General features: G+C 41.6%; 1 protein-coding gene across 6 annotated transcripts in view; it reads left to right on the forward strand.

The window, feature by feature from the left end:
* The window catches only part of INPP5F (inositol polyphosphate-5-phosphatase F), an 84,290-nt gene extending 64,337 nt beyond the window's left edge, over positions 1-19,953 (forward strand). For 2 of the 6 annotated variants that reach the window (XM_034663358.1, XM_019795487.2), the window contains 7 exons: positions 3,209-3,326; positions 4,847-5,045; positions 13,354-13,425; positions 14,412-14,485; positions 14,926-15,054; positions 15,622-15,709; positions 17,681-19,949. In XM_034663358.1, coding sequence (XP_034519249.1) covers positions 3,209-3,326; positions 4,847-5,045; positions 13,354-13,425; positions 14,412-14,485; positions 14,926-15,054; positions 15,622-15,709; positions 17,681-18,833 — 1,833 coding nt within the window. In that variant the 3' untranslated portion in view covers positions 18,834-19,949. Of the gene's footprint in view, positions 1-3,208; positions 3,327-4,846; positions 5,046-11,705; positions 11,939-13,353; positions 13,426-14,411; positions 14,486-14,925; positions 15,055-15,621; positions 15,710-17,680 lie in introns of those variants that run through there. The other 4 variants (XM_034663360.1, XM_034663359.1, XM_011219979.3 and 1 more) reach the window with 4 other exon arrangements.
* Positions 19,954-21,196: the final 1,243 nt, after the last annotated feature.

Genomic DNA, 21,196 nt, shown 5'->3' on the forward strand with positions numbered 1-21,196 from the left:
CATTTTATGAGGCCATGATACCAAAGCCAAGACACTACAAGAAAAGACAATTACAGGCCAAGATCCCTGATGAACGTAGATGCAAAAATCCTCAACAAAATGCTAACAAACCAATTCAACAGCACGTCGAGAGGATCACACATGATCAAGTGGGATTTATCCCTGGGATACAAGGATGGTTCAACATACGCAAACCAATAAATGTGACATGCCATATTAATAGAGTAGAAGATAAAAATCATATCATTTCAGTAGATGCAGAAAAGGCATGTGATAAAGTTCAACATCCTTTCATCCTTTTGAGAGAAAAACTCAACAAATTGGGTATAGAAGGAGTGTACCTCAACATAGTAAAGGCCATATATGGCAAATCCACAGCTAACATCGTATTCAGTGGTGAAAAGCTAAACACTTTCCCTCTAAGATCAGGACAAACCAGGGGTACCCACTCACCACTCCTATTCGGGTTAGTACTAGAAGTTCTAACCAGAGCAATCAGGCAAGAGAAAGAAAGAAAAAGCATCCACATCAGAAAGGAAGAAGTGAAATTGTCTGCAGATGACATCGTCTTATCCATAAAAAAGTCCTAAAGACTCCACCAGAAAACTGTTAGAACTAATAAATGAATTCAGTAAAGTTGCAGGATACAAAAGCAACATACAAAAATCAGTTGCATTTCTATGCACTAACACACTATCTGAAAAATAGATAAAATAATTCAATTGACAATAGCATCAAAAACAATAAAAATACTTAGGAATAAATTTAACCAAGAAGCCAAAAGATCTGCACACTGAAAGCTGTAAGACATTGATGAAAGAAATTAAGACACAAATAAATGGAAAAGTATCCTGTGTTCATCGGTCAGAAAAATTAATACTGTTAAAATGTTCATACTACCCAAATCCATCTATAGATTAAATGCAATCCCTATGAAAATTCTAATGGCATGTTGGCTAACTGAACATAATAAAACAATAAAATTAAATTTAAAATTAAAAAAAAAATTCCAAGGGCATTTTTCACATAAATAGAAAAACAATCCTAAAATTCATATGGACCCACAGACCCCTTAAGAGCCGAAGCAGTCCTGAGAAAGAAGAACAAAGCTGGAGGCATCACTCACCCTGACTTCAAATTGTGTTACAAAGCTGTAGTAATCAAAACGGTATGGTACTGGCATAAAAACAGACTTATAGTCCAAGGGAATAGAACTGAGAGCTCAGGAATAAACCCACACATATATAGTCAACTAATATTTGACTAGGGAACTAAGAATACTCATTAGGGAGAGAGAGTCTCTTCAGTAAATGGTGCTGGGAAGATATTCACAATGTGAAAGAATGAAGTTGGACCCCTATGTTATACCACTCACAAAAATTAACTTGAAAGGTATTAAAGACTTAAATGTAAGACCTGAAACTTTATAGTTTGATCCTATAAGAAAACATGGGGGAAAGCTCTGAGACATGGATCTCAGCAGTGATTTTTTGGCTATGACACCAAAAGCGTAAGTGAGAAGAGTAAAAAAAACAAGTGGGGCTATATCCAATGACACAGCTCAGCACAGCAAAACAAAACAGAATGAAAAGACAACCTGTGGAATGGGAGAAAATATCTGCAAACCATATACCTGATAAGGGATTAATATCCAAAATATATAAGGAACTTCCATAGCTTAGTAGCAAAAAAACCAAATAATCTGACTGGAAAAAATGGGAAGAGGACCTGAACATTTTTCCAAACAAGACAAATGAATGGCCACAGGTACATGAAATGTGCTCAACATCAGTAGTTATCAGAGAAATGGCAATCAAAACCACAGTAAGATAACCACCTTATACCTGTTAGAATGGCTGTTACCAAAGACAAGATAACAAGTATTGGCAAAGATGTGGAGAAACGTACATTGTTGGCGGGAATGTAAATTGGCACAGTCATTATGGAAAACAAAATGGAAGGTCCTTAAATTAAAAATAGAACAGAGGGCGTCTGGGTGGCTCAGTTGGTTAAGCGTCAGACTCTTGGTTCTGCTCAGGTCATGATCTCACGGGTGGTGGGATCGAGCTCTGCGTCGTTCCGGGCTCTGTGCTCAGCAGGGAGTCTGCTGGAGATGCTCTCCCTCTGCCCTTCCCCTAACTGTGCACACACTCATGCTCCCTCTCTAAAATAAATTTTATTAAAATAAATTTTTAAATGTTATTAAAAAATAGAACAGCCATATGATCCAGCAACCCTATTTATGGGTATGTATCGAAATCAAATCAGCATCTCAAAGAGATAGCTGCCCTCCCATTTTCGTCGCAGCATTATTTACATTATTTACAATAGCCGAGACCTGAAAACAACCAACCTGTGTCCGACAGTGTGAATATTCAGCGAGTGAGTGACGGGTGTGCGTGGCGGGGGTGCTGGGAGGGTGTGTGTGTGATGGAATACTATTCAGCCATAAAAAGAAGGAGATGCGGCCTTTGCAACAACGTGGGTGACCCCTGAGGGCATTGTGCTAAATGCAGTAAGCCAGAGAAAAACAGATACTGCATGATGTCACTTATACGTAGAATCTAAAAAAATCAAACTCAGAAGCAAGAATTTGGTGCTTACCAGGGGATGTGGGAAATAGAGAGATGATCAAAGGGCACAGCCTTCCAGCTAAGTCACTGCGCTCTGGGGACTTGCCCTGACACCTCTGTTATGAAAGGAAAGAAAAATAAAGCAATTTAGATCTTCATTCGATCATTCTACAGAGATTGTAATGGGCAGCAACGTACAGAAATCTCTGTTCCTTCTCTGTGTACACACACATCCACATACAGTGGTTAAATCCCATTGTAATAAACTCTAGGGAACCGTTCATACTTGCCCACATCGCAAATTTGTGACTTTTGAGTATCATACCAGTTTGAGGTTTGAAAATCTTCTTGTTACATAGGAAGATTTGACTTGTAAATTCTAGAAATTCTACAGATGACCAAGAGTAGATTTACTTTAAAGCACCATCCAACTGTGAAGCCTTGATGCCACAAATAGATTTCAATTATCTGTTGTGCTTGGGTCACAGCCCAAGCTAGTAGATATTTTAACTTAACTACATTATTTAGAAATTATAAAAGCCTATAGAATTTTGGTTTTGTATTGAAAGCCCACGTTGACTTGGGGAACGTTCTTGTGTTTGAATCAACTGTCAAAATCACTTCTTCCTCGACAGGGTGACTTTACAAGGACAGGAGAAAGGAAGTTAGCAGGAGTTATGAAAGATGGTGTTAACTCGGCAAATAGGTATTACCTGAATCGATTTAAGGATGCTTATAGGCAAGCTGTTATAGGTAAGGAACGTAAAGGCCTTTCTTTCTTTAAAATTTGTCATTCCTCTGTGACTAGTGTTTCACAGAAACCAACTTCATTAACATAGTTCATGTTTTATAATATACTTGCGTTTCTATATTCAGCATCTTACCCAAGAAATCAAATTCAAATTTTTACTAGACTAGAATTTGATGAATTTTTTAGGCTGAAGCAACAAAAGCAACCGCTCATTTCCATACGTATTTGTCAGTTTTCTGTTCATGTCACAGACAGCAGAGTTGAGGTTCCTGGAGTATGGAATGAGGTAGCCTAAAACCTCATCCACGGGGAACCCCCCATTCTACTTGTTTTCCCATTACTCAAGGCAGAGACATGTAGTGAGATGTCTTTCTTTCTCTCTTACGACATTTATCATATGTTCTTGCTCTGGACAACACACAATCCTTTCCCATAAGAATGAATGAACATAATATCAGGGTATCAAATTTAGGGATTATCCTAAACCGATTCTTATCATCATCTGGAAGAGGAAATGGAGGGTGGCTTGCTCCGTGGAATTCATATGTTGGCAAATTTTTAAAATTTAATTTGCATGAAAGTATTACCTCATAGGATTAAAGTAAATGCAGAGCATTCTGGATTAGAGCCAAAGTAACAGTTTGTCCTGTGGTCTCTGAGAATAGTTTTTAAATCCTATTTTTTTAATCTGATTATTTGTTATGTATGAAATAGTAGGGCCTCGACACTGGGCAGTTAGGAATTTGAGATGTTTGGTGTAAAGAAGTTTGGTTTCTGCCATGGGTAGTGTAGATGTTGACTGAAAAACTGGCTTTTAGGCGTTTAATTAAGTAAAAATAAGATACGTTTCCTCTGTTGATGACGTAGCAGCTCAGTTATGTCACTGAGGACCCGGGCTCTGTCCCTCTCTCAGTCTGACCATCGTAGCATCAGCTTCACCCGAATCTTGAAGCTGGATTTCTTCAAAGGTGAGAGAGAGAGGCCGGTAGCAGTCTGGGTTTACGGTCTCCCCTAGTAAGGCCAGTGGTCACACCTCTGTCCCAGAAGCTGCCAGTCTCGCTGTCCTGAGTCTGTGGGAATGGATTACAGTGCTTTGTGAAGCTTGAGCCACATGCCACATCACGAAGAGGTCAGCTTGTCTGTTCAGTTCCTACGCCCATTTTAAAATTGGCTTGTCTTTTTGCCATTGAGTTGTAGAAATTCTTTATATACTCTGAATTACAAGTCTCTATTAGATGATTTGTAACTATTCTCACCCATTCTGTGGGTTGTCTTTTCACATTCATGATCCTGCCCTTTGAGACATAAAAGTTCTTAACTGTGATGATGTCCACTTTGTCGATCTTGGTTGCTTGTGATTTGAGTGTTCTATCTAAAACAAAAAAGCCTAATCCGAGAGCACCAAGATCCATGCCTGTGTTTTCTTATGAGTTCTGGTGTTTTAGTCTTACATTCTCTTTTGTTTTTTAAAAATGTATTAGCAAATTAAGATGATGATAGATATTAACACTTTCTACTCTAGATTTGATGCAAGGCATTCCAGTGACAGAAGATCTTTATTCCATATTTACCAAGGAGAAAGAACATGAAGCTTTGCATAAGGAGAATCAGAGAAGCCACCAGGAACTGATTAGCCAGCTGTTACAAAGTTATATGAAGTTACTACTGCCCGATGATGAAAAGTTCCATGGGGGCTGGGCCCTTATTGACTGTGACCCCAGGTGAGTTGGAGTGATGTCCCGGTAACGAATGGCACTTATGTTTCTGATGCTGTCGTCGTAATTAGTACTACTGGTCATCCATAAAGCCATGGGCGTGGACGCGTGATGCATGGCCGTTTTCAAATATGGGGCTGGTCACTAAGGCAAGCTGACAGAGGCACTCACCTTGGGTGCAAAATTAAGGGGGTATTAAAACAACTCAGTAATTAAGAGAAATATTTTAAAGCAATATTTGATTTTTTTTAAGATTTTATTTATCTATTTGACAAAGAGAGGGAGAACATAAGCAGGGGGAGTGGCAGAGGGAGAGGGAGACACAGGCTCCCCGCTGAGCAGAGAGCCCGATGTGGGGCTCGATCGCAGTACCCTGAGATCATGACCTGAGCTGAAGGCAGACGCTTCACTGACTGAGCCACACAGGTGCCCCAATATTTGATTTTTTAAAAACCCAGATTGTAGAACAATAGTTCACAGCTGGGCGTCACCCCCCCACCCCCCAAAACTAGGTTTATTGTTCTGATGCACGTAACGGTGCAGCAAGAAAGCAGTGATGCCAGTTACTCTGGTTGGTTGGGAAGTATCCTGGCCTTTCACAAAATAAATAGGCCAACTAATGCTCAACATATTTTAAACAAAAACCAGTTTCAAGTCATTCTTCAAAACGAACAGCAGGAACTAAATTTATTCACCAGATTGAATGTTTGCTTCCAGGCCGAAATCTAACAGTATTATGCATCAGAAACATTGTAGAAAATCCTAGACCAAGCTCTGAGGATAAATGGCTCTATTTAGATTTTATCTTAATAAAAGGCATAAAACAAGCTTGAAAGAACAACTGAATGCAAAGTATTATATATATATATAATATATAGATTTTAATATATAAGTAAATATATATTAAAATAACAATATTGACTGTAGGTTCATTGGGAAACCTTTCATGACTTTAATTTCATGGATTATTTCATTTTGATAATCAATACTTTATATATGGATGTAATTTTCAGACTCTTAAAACAAGAGATGAGGGGCGCCTGGGTGGCTCAGTTGGTTAAGCATCTGCCTTCAGTTCAGGTCATGATCCTGGGGTCCTGGGATTGAGCCCCACATCAGGCTCCTCCCTCTGTCTGCTCCTCCCCCTGCTTGGGCTCTCTCTCTGTCTCTTTCTGTGTCAAATAAATAAAATCTTAAGAAAAAAAAAAAAAGATGAGGTTTTCCTCACATACAAATTAGCAGAAAAATTCTATGCTCCTATGAACCATTTGGTAAAAATTTTTGATTCATGTACCTTAATTTTTTTTTAATAGCAGCAGTTCACCTTAATGCAGCACCCCAAAAAAGGTAGTGCTTTTAATTCCCATTCAGAAATAACTGCAGGTTATTTTGCTTGAGAGTTTTAACTTTGCACTTGAGATTTTTAAAGGTGTCATTATGGTCAGTATCATTTTCCTTAGATCAAGTAGTTGTTTTTGTTTTTTTTTTTTTTAGCTGTTGCATTTCTTTTTTTTTTAATAGTATTTGTTTTTAAAGATTTTATTTATTTATTTGACAGAGATAGAGACAGCCAGTGAGAGAGGGTACACAAGCAGGGGGAGTGGGAGAGGAAGAAGCAAGCTCATAGCGGAGGAGCCTGATGTGGGGCTCGATCCCACAACGCCGGGATCACGCCCTGAGCCGAAGGCAGACGCTTAACCGCTGTGCCACCCAGGCGCCCCTTTAATAGTATTTTTTTTTATTATGTTAGTCTAGATCAAGTAGTTTTATTCCTACTTTGGAGATCATTGACATAGGGAAAGACCAGAAGGTTTATTTCTAAAGCCGACTCCCATTTTGTAAGTTCACCTTGCACCTGACTTGATATCCAATCCCGTAATTCTTGTGTAAAGTTGGTATCCTGGATGAGGAGTTTAAAAGCTTGCTACACAATTGAGATAAGCACTCTTGTTAGCATCCGTAGAAGTCTCTTGCATTTAAGAACAACATGTATAGAAACACTCAGACTTCCTTCTGGCAGCTGGGCTCACTGGCACAACCGAAATTGCTGTATTGTACCTGTGCCGTGTACTGTCCCGACTCAGTGCTGAAACCAGACGGTCTCCTCTCCTCGGATCAGGTCTTTAAGAAAACTCGTTGGGTGGTTAGATTCCCAAATCCATAATAACGTCCCGATGCCAAATGCCTACTCCAGCGTTCTCTTTTCTTCATTCACATGATGAAATTCTTCTCTTTTGTTCTGATTTTGTTTGACTCCCACCCCTCTCTAGTGCCTAGCAATCGAACTCCTCATTTTTCTTTAATCCTGCGCTGTCCGAGCTGGCTTTCTGATAACCGGGAGCCAGTGATTGTGTTCTGCTCGTCTTCTTTGGTAAAGCTCTTGATGAAGACAGTACGTTACATGAGTAACACATGCTGGACGGCTAGTGTCACTGCATCCTTCCCTTTGCTCGGTGGCCTCGTTTGGGTTATAAGGTGAGGAGCACTTTCCAAAAAAAGCAAAGCCCGCTCTTCTTCACCGAAAGACAAGCTTCTGCATTCCTGCACATGACCACGTGTTTACCAAGTGGCGCTACCCAGAACATTCCAATGGCTGTTTCCAGTCTCACATTTCACGATGGATGATGAAACCTTTCTGGGCTTTTAAGTTCATTTAATTCTGCACTTACTGCTGCCTTGTCTTTCGGTCTCAATCTGGCCCAGGACTTATGTGCCTGATGATCATAGGGGAGTTAGTGACCTTCCTGTATTCCTAATTCCAAAACCCTTCATGCTCCCAGCTCTGCCGCTGTGGGTCTCTGCTCAGGCTTTCTGTTGAGTCTGCCTTGTAGTTCCATTTGTATTTTCTGGTCTACTTCTTCATGCCTTTGGTTTAGGATAGCTCCTCGCTTAAATTCTTCAGCTGTGGGCCTCTAGCTAAGTCTCCTAATTTCCAGTTTGTTCCTGGATTCCCTGCCTCTCTTCTTCACGTCACCACTGCAAGATGTTAGGTCTTCTAATTCTTTCTTAGATGGTCTGCTGCTAAGTTTTATTGTGAGAGAGTCCCTTTGCCTGTGTTACGGGCGAGAGCACACTCACCACTGCCGTCTTCCTCCTCCTTTCTTCCTCGTGGTTGTTGGTGGACAAAAGAGGTCCATCAGAGCCACGGACCTAGTGGCACCTTTTGAACTTTGTCCTTGGGACACTGAGAGGTTCTAAAGGTTGTCCCATCAGCTTAGATTTCATTGGCTGAGGTGCTGTCTTCCCCGTCTCGGCGATGCTAACACACGGGCAGTGTCTGATGGAGAACGGTTCTGTGCCATCTCTTCCGTACAGACACTAACGTGGGTCTAAGGAGAAATGAGCAAGGAGCTTCACTGCTAAACAGGACAGTGGGAGTGTCTGAGGAAGTGATGTATTGATTCTCAAGAGGAGGACAGGGTTGGGGGTGAGTAGAGGGCAGGCACAGACTTGTGGAATCTGCCTGGGGTCTGCTCCTGGGTGACAGGGACAGACCGCTCAGGTCTGAGACTCTCCACTCTGGTCTCGGAAGGATTTCCTCTAAGGTTGGCCATACCAGAAGTGGTTGCGTCTGACAATGGTCGAGGTGTTAGCTGCTTGCTGGTTTTTTTCTTGCCTCTTGTGTTTCCCACGATTACTGTTTTACTAGAAACTGCTGCCTTTGAAGCTGTGAGACATGACGAGGTGGATGGAGCAGATAATGAAGCTGATGCTTCGGCGTCAAGTGACTTTGAAGGTCCTGTGTTGGCTTGTTGGTTGCGTAAAAGGCTGGGAGCTGCCTAGCGAGTCTTGGTATCTTTGTGGTAATAGGAGACACTTCGCCACCCCGTGGCTGGCGCCAGTGTTGCCCCTTTGGGAGGCACAGGGGATCTGGAGCCTTACATCTGGGCTGTAGAGGATGTGGAGCGGGACCAGCAGTGTTTCAGAACAGTCTTCTCTTCTGCCTTTTCTTCCAGAGGAGATGCTTTTTCAGATACAGAATTATTACCGTCTTCAGATGCAGTACATTTTCCCCTCCGGTAGATTATTCTCTGATGGACATCATGTGTCCATTGGAATTTCCAAAGGTAATTGTGTGTCTGCATTGCGATTACACAGTTCTTTAAGACCCCTGTTAGCTCCTCTCTACTTTGTCTTGTGATTGCCATCCTTTATGATACTGCTGAAATTTCTTTAAATTCACCACTGGTATTTTTCTTCATTTGCAAAGCTTCAAGATTTTCCAAACGGGGAACAGTTTTCCCCTGAAGGGAAATATTTGGAAACTGGCTCTTTGGCTGGCTGAGTTGCTACAGAACCTTCGTGCAGTCTATGAGCTGAGCCAGAGCAGGCAGACCCCGATGGAGGACAGGGAGAGGTAGCTCTGGGAATGACTGGGCCAGCTCAGGTCCTGAGCCAGCCAGCCAGCCAGCCAGCCACGGGGCATGGGGTCTTCAGCAAGTTGGTACCTGCCTGCTTTAGCCATTCGCTCATGGGTTCTGTGTATATATTTTTAAAAACACCTTTATTAAGATATAATTTATATATCATATAATTCATCCATTTAAAGTACACAATTCAATAGCTTTTAGTATATTCACATTTTTATTACTGAGGAAGAAAGCCCTGTACCCACTAGCGATCACTCCCTGTTCTCCTGTCCGTCTGCCCAGACAACCACTAATCTACTCTCTGTCTCTATGGATATCCCTGTTCTGGACATTTCATATAAACGGGATCATATAACATGTGACCTTTTGTGACTGGCTTCCTTCACTTAGCATCATGTTTTCATGGTTCGTGCATGCTGTGGCACGTGTCCGAACTTCAGCCCTTCTTATAGCTGAATGGTATTCCGTCCTGTAGATATAGAACATTCTGTGTTCTTCCATGGATGGGCGTTTAGGTGGTTTCCACCTTCTGGTTATTGTAAATTGTAATACTCTGAACAGTCACGTGTAAGTCTTGGTTTGAACACCAGTTTTTATTTGGGGCACATACCTAGGAGTGGACATTGCTGGGTCATGTGTAATTCTGTGCTTAACTTTTGAGAAACCAGCAAGCTATTTTCCACAGTGACTGCACCATTCAGTATTCTCACCAGCAGCGTGAGGGTTCCAAGTTTTCCACCCCCTCACGAATACTTGCTTTCCTTTTTTAATTGTACTCCTCTTAAGGTGTGTGAAGTGGTATCTCACTGTGGATTTGATCTGCATTTTCTTACTGACAAAGGATGTGAAGGATTTTTTCTTGTGCCTGTTGGCCACTTGTATATCTTCCTTAGAAAACGGTCTATTGAAATCCTTTGCCCATTTTAAAAACTGGGTTCTGTGTCTTTTTGTTGTCGAGTTGAGCTGTTTTGGTAAACAAACTTTTACAGGAACCAGGGTTAGGGTTAGTGTGAGCAAGCGAGCAAGGTTGCACAGGTGCAGGGTCGGAGCCTGTCTTTATCTAAAACGCTGGTGTTTTGTTCATCATATTTTGGCATTAATTTTGACTTTTTAAAACTGCACTAAAAATTATCTTGATGTCTGGGGTTTTTGATGTCCCCTTAAATTTTGCGCCAGAGACTTGCCGCACTGCTGTCCCAGCCGCTTAACTCTGGCGGAAAAACAGTTCCGGCCGCAGTTGACAAATACGCAGCCCTGCAGCAGCAGGAATGACCCGCTCCTTGCGCCTCCTCTCCCCTCCCCTCCCGGGGCGGCCCCGCACGGTCCCCGCACTGCCCGCGGGCCTCCCCAGCTCCACGTCGCGGCCTCTTCTGTCGCAGCCCCGCGGTCAGTCTGGACTGCCCGAGGCCGCTGGCACTGAGGCCTGCCGGTCCCGACCGCCCCCACTGTATTTTGCCCAGCTCTACTGAACCCACTTTTTCTACCCCGAGATGACCACTTCGCCCGTTTCAAAGTGGAGCAGCCACGCTGTTGGGCATGTGAACACAAGAGACCCTTCGAGCGGCGATGACGGCCCCTCCCCGCGGTGTCTGCCCCTCCCCGTGGTGTCGGCGAGCTCCGACAGGGGTCTCGGGCACCGCACGGCGAGCGCTGTGCGGAGGCGGTCTGGCGGGGGCGGGCGCGCATGCGCCCTGGGCGCGGGCCGCGGCAGCGGGGGCGGCCGGAAGCGAGATGTGTCTGCTGGGCGGGGCTTGGCGCTGCAGTTGCCGCAGTTGCCGCAGTCTCCGCAGTAGCTGCAGGCGCGAGGTTGGGTTCAGGCGGCTCTGAGCCTCGACTTCTCGACGGACGGACTGACTGACTGACGGACACCATGCCGCGCTCGCACAGGCCTCCGCCAACCGCCCAGCGGCCCACCAACGCCACCGGCAATGCCACCGGTAACGCCGCCGAGCCCAAGCCCGAAGGCGGCAGCCTGGCCACGACTTTCAAGATTTTTCTCCTTTTTGCAGGACTGATGGTTAAAGTTCCTGTGGGCTTGTATTTTTCCTGCAAATTGCTCCTTTTCCAAAGTCTCTTGTTAATGTCTCCTGACGACAGTGGCTTTTACGCGACCATCGTCGCGGTGGTGGGGCTGCATGTGGTGCTGGCGGTGTTTGTGTTCATCGTGTGGAAGGAGGGCATGCCTGACTGGCAGGAGAACAAAAACGAGTAGAGCAGCTCGGAAGCTGCGAACGCGGGGGGCGGGGGAGAATGGGGAAGGGGGGCTTTCTTTTCTCGTCCGTAAAAAAAAAAAACCGCGGGGTGGGGGGGGGACCTTTTTCCTGACCGCCTGTTACGTGCCCAGTGCTTTTCGTTAAAGACATAATGTTTGTGACTGAGGATCCTGTTGGACGGATGTAAATATTACCGCCCGAATCGGAAGCTGGGACGAGGCCGCGCTGACTCGTAGAAGTAGACTTCAGTGCTTGTGGGAATGTGTGGTGACGTAATTGCGGTGGCTCGGCGGGAGCGGCCGCGGCCGGCGCGCGTGTAAGTACCGCCGCAGATGCGGGTCGGGGCTGCGGGGGCTGCGGCGGCCCCGAGAAGCTCTGCGGATGCCGCCGCTCGACACCCCCCACCCCGGACAGATCAGCTAGGGTGCAGATTTCGGGTCAGCCTGTGGGGTATCGGATCCTGGTGTCTTAATCGCCGTATTTTTCGGTATTATTTTAGGTGAAAGTCGCGGCGACTTTGTTAAATTAGGACCGTTGGAGGTACGCTGTGACAAGGCGCTGCTGATGTAAATTACTGCGGGTTCAGATTTTGGTCCGTTTTTCTCCGCAGTACGCATTAAACAATGACCTCATTCTGACGCAGTTGAAGGACGTGACTTCCATTGACAAATGATTTTTTTTTTCCTGTTTTCCATTTGTTTTTCAGTAGCATTTTGGTAAACCTTGACAGATAGGTATGAAATTCTAAGGGAGCAATACCCACTCGTACAGTGGAATTTTGAGATCAATATTAGAATGTAGATTAATATCCACCTTGTGATTGGAAATTAATATTGTTAATACTAGATGAGTATTAGAAGTTTTGAGTTCACATTTTGCCTGCTTTATCTGCTGATTATTTGTAGATTTTATACGTGGACGATTTTTTATTAGTAATCTTACAAAAATGTATATTTTGCTATGGGTTTAATGGATTCATCAACTCATCTAGTTTCTGACCCTTATTTTGATATTTGATTTGTGAGTGGAGGGAAAATACAGCAAAACGGACTTATTAGAATGAGGAAATGTTTACCATTCCTTAAAAGCCAAATGAATTAATAAATCTGGAGTAATACAAAGTGGTTTGGACTTGTTCCCGTTTTTGCACCTAAATGTTATGTCATTTTTTTTCTTTTTTTTTTTTTTNTAGTAGAGGAGCCTGACGTGGGGCTCGATCCTATAACGCCGGGATCACGCCCTGAGCCGAAGGCAGACGCTTAACCGCTGTGCCACCCAGGCGCCCCTGTCATTTTTTTTCAAAAGATGCATCCTACATGTGTGTAAAAAATATCCTTAATGTGCAGTGTCCTTTTGATGGTTAGGTTTCTTGAGATAATATAGACATTTTCTCCCTTCTGAGCCTGAGGGTTTTCCTTTCTTCCCAATCCCCTCTCCCTGCAGATTATCATCTGAATCCTCCCACCTCCTTGACCACCACTCTGAGAAGAGACCTCTCCTCAGCTACACCCTTTTCTGACACCTAACCCCCTCCTCAAACTGGGTTCCTTTTTTCCCCCCTCCAAATGGATAGATTGATAGCTTATACATCTGACTTAAAAAGTTAGGATTCACTGATTGATTTTCTACTCCTCCAACCAATCTTTTATCTTAAGGGGTTCTGCTATAGAAAAAATTTTGGCGAAAATGCAGATGAAAATGAAAATATTTAACTCCCTGTGTCCTGTTTAGCCTCATTGATGCTACTCACAGAGATGTGGATGTGCTGTTACTGCTTTCTAACTCTGCCTACTACGTGGCCTAGTAAGTTGCTTATTGATTTAAAGCTTTTTAATTGTTCTTTAATACAAGTACATTTCCTTACTAGAGTTCATGACAACATTAAGAATCTGGTTTTGTTATATGGAACTTCACGTAACTTACATCACTGTTCCTCTTACCAAGTTTGAAAATGTGATTTTAGAGTTGGAATCAGTGTTCACGTTATCTTTTAGCATTTTATTTCCTGTATATTTTCCATGTTTTGTTGTACTCCATATACTTTCATTGTTAATGACTATACATTTTTTATTACTATAAAGTATACATTTCCCCATTGTTTAGCAGATACTTCCATTTTATTGCTATTAGTTATGATATAGTTGTCTTTGCACAGATAATTGTGCACACCCATGCTTCTCATTGGTTACAAGAGTATGACGACTTAAAATACGTTGTGGTTTATTGCCAGATCTCTAGAAACACTACGCATTAACAATGCCACTAGCAAAAATATAAGTACTTCACTTGCCTTACCAAAATCAATCTTTTTTCTTTAAGTAAATACTTTCTTTTTGGCTTTGTATGAACATTTTTTTAAAGTCATTGGCCCAGGTGCCCCTTGGCATTGATTGTATGGATTTTTTATTCTTGATTTTGGACAGCAGGTTTATCTGCTGTGTTTTGCACACACACGTACCTTCAATATATGTATGTGTGTGTTTGCCTGCCTTTTAGGTTACGTTTTAGGTTTGCTGGTTTTGTTCTGTAGAAGTTTTTATAAAACAAATTATATTTTGTAACTGATTTTAGCGTAAGATCCATAAGTTGATTCTCCTTTAGCTACTGAACTACATATTTATGTTAATCTCATTTCATCTAGTTTTTAAAATGTTTAACTCTTTACCCCAGAGTGTATTGTGCCCTGGACTATTTTAAATGCATAGAAGTTGCTACTATTATATCTCAACTGACAAGCCAAATATGCTTTTGATTTTAATCCTATTTTTACTTCCTTTCCCTTTATCCAGCTATGATGACGAAGTTGATAAAGTAAACCAGTATCAAAGACTAAGTCTAGAAGACCTGGAAAAAATAGAAATAGGTAAATTTTAACATGCTAACCAAGTCCTAGAAAGCAAATACTGTTCTTCCAAGAGTGGCACACTGTCTGAGCAAGCAGTGCGACTTACACAATCCGAAAAGGATACTGATATTGCAGGTAGTCTATTTTTTAGGACTCTCGTCTATTCTTTAGAGATTAGTGATGGGTGATAGTCTAATAACTATTTCTTTTATTACATACCTTGTGAAGATTAACCCAAGAATCAAGAAAGTTTAAATATTTGAGACTGAAGAAGAGTTTTTATTTAGTCTCATCAAACCAAATCATCACAGTAAGCTTGTATTTTGTGTACTCTCATTTAGAAGAAATAAGAAAAATATGCTAAGTTCCTAACCAATGAATAAGTGTTAGTATTTTGAAGATACAGAAAAAACTGAATTTTATGTGGAAGATTTAACCATATTCATTTGGGTTTTTAGGTCCTGAACCCACTCTCTTTGGTAAGCCGAAGTTCTCCTGCATGCGACTGCACTACAGATATAAAGAATCAAGTGGCTATTTCCACACACTGAGAGCTGTAATGCGTAATCCAGAAGAGGATGGGAAAGGTAATGAAGAGATGACAGTATTCAGTGATAACTTTTGATCTGCTCTTATAAATCCAAGTGGAAGTGGGGACAGTATATACCATTACAAATGGAACCTACCTTTGTAACCTTGCAATAGCTACTTTGTCTCCAGAAAGCAGGGAAATTAGCTTGTAGCTTGGGGCAGGGCTGTCTGTAATGGGAGATCACAGTGTGTTTGGTCATAGGGGTACCAGGGCTTTTTCCCACCACATCTGCCTCTCGGGGACAGTAGTCAGGGAACATTCCTGTCTCATTCATGGCTATTGCCTCGGCATCTAACACAGGACTAACACAGGACAAATGAGAATAAACTTTTAATTCCAATTGATTTGGTTCATTTGCCCTTTATTAACTCTTCTGTTAAAATGTTTTAGAACATTTTGAATTAGTGGGGAGAATAATGAACAAGCAGCAGTTTTCTGTAAATTGTAGCAAATAAACTCGTATTTAAATGTAAGACCACAAATTTCATTTAGGGTTCTGAATTACAAGTGCTATTTCAGTATGTTTTTGGAGAAACTAGCAAGCAGTTGTATTTGGTTTCAGATACCCTTCAGTGCATTGCCGAGATGCTGCAGATAACCAAGCAAGCCATGGGATTAGATGTACCTATAACTGAGAAAAAACTTGAGAGGTAAGCATACTACTTCGATTTTCTCAAGAATTAAGGACATTATTTTCCAAAGTCTTGTTTCTTTAAAAGTATTTGCAAGATGGGGCAAAAATCAAATTAGGGTAATATATTGGTATTTAGATTGGGAAGTGTCAAATTTCTGTGGATCAAAAAGTAATATTTTTTAAATTTGCTCTTTTGAGAGTCTGTATAAGAAATACTTTACTTGTGGCCATAATTTAAACAACTTTAAAACATACTGGATGTCATTTTCTCTGTAAATGCCAGTGGGTTTTAAATTTGGGAAAAGAATGCCTGTAAAGAGATTATTTCACACTAAAATTTGGACTTCCCATCTGATTACGTTTTATGATCCACATTCGATTGGAGAAGAGCCACTTGGTCGTCTAGAGAAAAACTGCTCGGTCTGTGTTAGTAGAGAGAATCGTTTCTGTAACTAACTCTTTAGCGTCCTAAGTTTTATGAAATATGCTCATGACCAGCACGTCAAACATCCATACTGAAACGTGGCAAATAGCAGTCACTCATATCTTTTTTTTTTTTTTTTTTTTTTAAAAGATGCTTAACCGCTGTGCCACCCAGGTGCCCCTAAATATCCCATATCTTTTAAAATAATTGTAGGTAATCCACAGGAAACAAATTCTCCCCCCTCCCACCTGAATTCAGCCAAGTTGGAATGGGTGCAGCCAGCTTTAGTTAAGATGCTACAGATTCCCATTTACAGTCCGTGTTGGTGCGGCTGGTTGTTCAGGTTGTTGCTGTAGTAGACCTGCCACAGATGGTAGCCACTTGCCACAAAAGTGACTGTAGTAGCCCCCCCTTCCCCCATCCACGTTTCAATTACCTGTGGGTAGCCCTGGTCTGGGAGCAGGTGTTCGTCTTCCCGACGCTCAGTCACAGTGCCCATGTCATTGACCTCATCTCACCATGTAGGCATGTCATCATCTCATGTCCTCACCAGAACGGTGAATATAGGAAGATGCTTAGAGAGATGATGTTTATGTAAATTTTTTTTACAGTATTATAAATTATTCCCGTTAATCTCTTACTCTGCCTAGTTATAAACTTTATCACAGGTTATATATGCATAGGGAAGAACGTAGTATGTACAGGGTTTAATCCTATCTGTGGCTTTGGATATCCGCTGGGGGATCTTGGGATATATTCCCCACAGGTAAAGGGGGGGAACTGCTGTTGTCTGAAATTGGGGTGTGGATTTTTTAATTCTCAGAATACACAAAAATGCAGGTTGAGGCAACCGTGGGGAGGCTTCTCTCCCTTCCCTTACTCTAGTGCTTCCCCCTCCTCTGATTGCCAAAGAGAGCGCAGCAGAAGGAAACATGCAATCATGACCAAATCTAAAGCCAAAGTTTTGATCCAGAAGAACTCAAACATGATTAATACAACTACCGTGAGGGGCTTCACAGCACAGGATTAAGATTTTACAGATTCCGTGTTGGCACAGGCTGGCTATTCGGTGCACGGGCTGTTTAAGGACGGGACACGCAAGAAACTGCTTTCTGGACTGGGAGTTAAAGTCACACAGCCAGGGCACCGTTCCCACTCAGTGCCCAGGGACAGTTTGTCAATGTCGTTTATAAAGGCTTCTGCTGCCCAGCTGTGAACTACTACCCACGGGTTGCCTCAAAGACTTAGTACCAAAAAAAATAAGATATCTCATTAATCATCTTTTAATAGTGATTATATGTTGAAATATTTTGTATTTATTGGATTAAATATCAAATTTTCATGTTTTTAATATGGCAAGACAAATTTAAAACTACATCTAGTTTACACTTCTGTTGCATAGTAGCATTCTGCTAAATTTAGATAATCCCTTGGAGTTGATGCCAATCAGCAGTGCAGTGTTTCAGAAATTGGGCCCAATTAAAAGTAACAGCTTTCACTTACAGTAACTGGAACTGGTGTATTGGATTTCGGGAGTTAACTTTTTTCTCTTCTAATTTGCAGGAAGAGCAGTAAACCTCATGAAGACATCATTGGCATCAGATCTCAAAACCAAGGCTCTTTGGCACAGGGAAAGAATTTTTTAATGAGCAAATTTTCATCTCTAAATCAAAAAGTGAAACAGACCAAATCTAACGTAAATATTGGCAATCTACGAAAGCTAGGAAACTTTGCCAAACCTGAAATGAAAGTTAACTTTCTAAAACCAAACTTAAAGGTGAATCTCTGGAAGTCAGATAGTAGTCTTGAAACCATGGAAACCACAGGTGTGATGGATACCAAAGTCCAGGCAGAGTCGGATGAGGAAATGTCTTCAGAGAATGACTCCTACCACTCTGATGAATTCCTTGCAAATTCCAAGTCTGGTGAAGACAAACAGCGAGCTAGTTCTTTGGAGAATGTAGGGCCCAGAGACCATGTTCTTCCTAGTTGTGGTATTATTGCTTCCGCACCTCGGTTAGGCAGTCGGTCCCAGTCCATTAGCAGCACTGATGTTAGCATTCATGCTCCTTCAGAGACTGCTGCTCATGGAAGTGGGTCTGGAAAAGGCCACGAGTCTCCTTTGAAGAAAAGGCCTTCTGCTGACAACATCTACATATTGACTGGCTTTGCGAAGCCTGTGGATATTTACTGCCACAGATTTGTACAGGATGCACAAAACAAAATGACTCCGCTGTCAGAAACAGAGTCTGTTTCTCAGCAGGCTGGTGAGGAAGGAAATCAAATGACCAATCAAGTTTCTAATGAAGAAACACAACTGGAATCAACAGAACAGATACCTTCTCGGCCGTCTCAGTTAGATGTGTCGTCTTCTGCCGCAGGTCCCCAGTATTTGTCAGTGGAACCAGTGCATCCAGCTATATCTCAAAAGACCCCTGGCTCTGGCTCCAGCATGCCTGAACTTGAGACGGGGCTTCATGTAACTCCTTCTCCCTCCGAGGGCAGCAGCAGCAGAGCGGTCTCTCCCTTCGCAAAGATTCGAAGTTCCATGGTCCAAGTTGCTAGTATTACCCAAGCTGGCTTCACCCAGGGGATCCACTTCGCAGTGGCAAAGGTTCAGAAGAGCCCTGCAGAACCTGAAGGGGTTAATGAAGTCCAGCAAAATGAACTTAAAAATATGTTTACACAGTGCCAGACACGAATAATTCAGATTTAGTTTTTAGCCACAAAGAATCCTATGGCTTTTACTTAATCCAAAAAGAGGTTTCACATGTTAGGCTATTTTAACCTGTACTGTCTTTGAAGCTAGGGATCACAAATTCTGTTTATCGGGAAAGGTTATTTTAAAAGGAGCTGAACTGGAGCAGATTTCCAGATCCGACAGCCAGGACAGCAGAAGTACATCATCCTAGAAGGTGTAAACGTGAGTAGCTTATGCACTGCAGAGCAGCTGGTCTCTGAAAGTAATTTGGGGATAATTACTTTGAGACATAACCTGAACCTTTTTTGGAGTGGGGTGGATAACCGAAGTGTAGGACTAAACACATCAAGGATGAACATGGACACATTTAGGGGAATGGCATTTTTCATAATTCGTCTTGTCCGTTCATTTCTGTGTAAATATTTAGTTTGTTTTTAGTGACTTTAGAGTGTTACTAGTACAAAGAAGCATTTGAATATTAAAAAATTCTAGTTTAGTTTTGATGGCTTAACCATTCCCTATTAAGAGTTAATTGAGGGTTACTGGTACTACAGTCAAGAAAGGTATGCCCATTTGATCCTAATTTCCCCCCATAGTCTACTTAAAATATTCTGCTCCTTGTACACCCCAAAGTCTAGAATTAAGACTTGTCAGTCTTAAAACCTGAGACACCAGATGTGAATACCAGCACCTATTAAATTATTTTGCTGTTTTTAGGAATGGAAGACTACATTTACCAGATTCTGGTAATTCGTGAAATGAGTATTCAAGTTATAATTTTTGCAGGGGAACATTCCTTACCACCTTTTATAGACTATTAACTAAATTATTGAAAATTTAGTAGTCTGAAGTACAGTTGTACTAAAACTGATTTATGACTATAATCCTGACCCCGTGGAACCATGGCCTCAGAAAAGCCCATACAAGAGCGTTGCACACCTTATTCCAAACTAGTATTGGTTTGTCTGGTATCTTTAGAGCCTTACTCTGTTGAAGTGATTCTCAGCTAAACATTATGTCTGTTGTAACTTTGATAAGTATTTCCACATTTGTTATTTATTAGTGGTATCTTTTTTTTTTGAAGTGTCAAATCTTGTGATTATTTAAAATAAAATACCGTTGTAATTTAAAGTGACAATGTGTATGAGAATTCCTTAAACATTTTAAAGATAATGGTTGATTTCTAAATCAGAAAATTCATAAGGTAAATTTGCTACAGCTGATCACTTGAGTCTCAGCCATTCCAGTATTTTCCTCTCGGTGTTTATATGACTTTAAAAATGAAGTGCATCACAAACCATCAAACAGCAAAGTTCACTGGCCAGTGTGTGGGCAAAGGAGAAAAGAAACGGGGTTCTGAAGCCCAGAGTTCCAGTCTCTTACCTGAGTGGGACGCCAGTAGGAGCACACCAGGCTGCACCACCTCCCACAGCAGAGGTGTTCCACCAGGAGGCCGCGGGATCTCTTCCCACACATCATGGGATGAGTCTTATAATTCATGAAAAACAATCCAAAGTTCTAATAATTTGGGAAGTTTTGTTTATTTGAAAGAGGGTTGTCCTTTCAAGGGAATTTTTCTTCAAGATCAAGCAAATTATGTACTTCTCTTTGGTAAATTACAATTCACATTGGCACAATCACACAGTAACTACTCTACTCTCTTGAATTTTATTCTCACAAATCCAGTTGAGTCTTCATTTTATTTCTAAAAGGTTAAGGAAGTCTTGTCTACCAGTTATAAAAATGAAAACCAGTTAGAATTCTAAATATAAACATTATTTACATTAGTTTATAAAAATAGACGAATTTAGGAAAAGTTTAATAGTAATTTTCACTTCAGTTCATTAAGCATAATGAATTCCTTGGTTTTCAAGGCTGACCCTGTTTCCTTGAAACATTTAACTGATCTCATGTTTCCCACTAGGTAAGTTACTGGCTAAAAAATCCCCCACTAATCTTCATATGTAACCGCTGTTACCTTATAAAAAGTAATGGTCTAAACGTTCTAAACATTCTTGATGCCACAATTATACTACTGTACTGTATTAAATTGCTTTCTTGGTATGGGTAATGATATTTTTGTTACTTTAAAAACTTTTATGTTAGGGGCACCCGGGTGGCTCAGTCGATTAAGCATCTGCCTTTGGCTCAGGTCATGATCCCGGGGTCTTGGGATTGAGCCCCGCATCAGGCTCTCTGCTCAGTGGGGAACCTGCTTCTCCCTCTCCCTCTCCCTCTGTCAAATAAATAAGATCTGAAAAAAACAAACACTTTTATGTTAAATCTGTAATTGGTCTGGGAAAAACTTACCTATAGCTTTATTGGGTATTCCTGGATTAGTAGATATGTTCATTGACTAACACATCTGGAACTAATGG

The sequence above is a fragment of the Ailuropoda melanoleuca genome, chromosome 6 (assembly GCF_002007445.2).
Source record: "Ailuropoda melanoleuca isolate Jingjing chromosome 6, ASM200744v2, whole genome shotgun sequence".
NCBI lineage: Eukaryota > Metazoa > Chordata > Mammalia > Carnivora > Ursidae > Ailuropoda > Ailuropoda melanoleuca.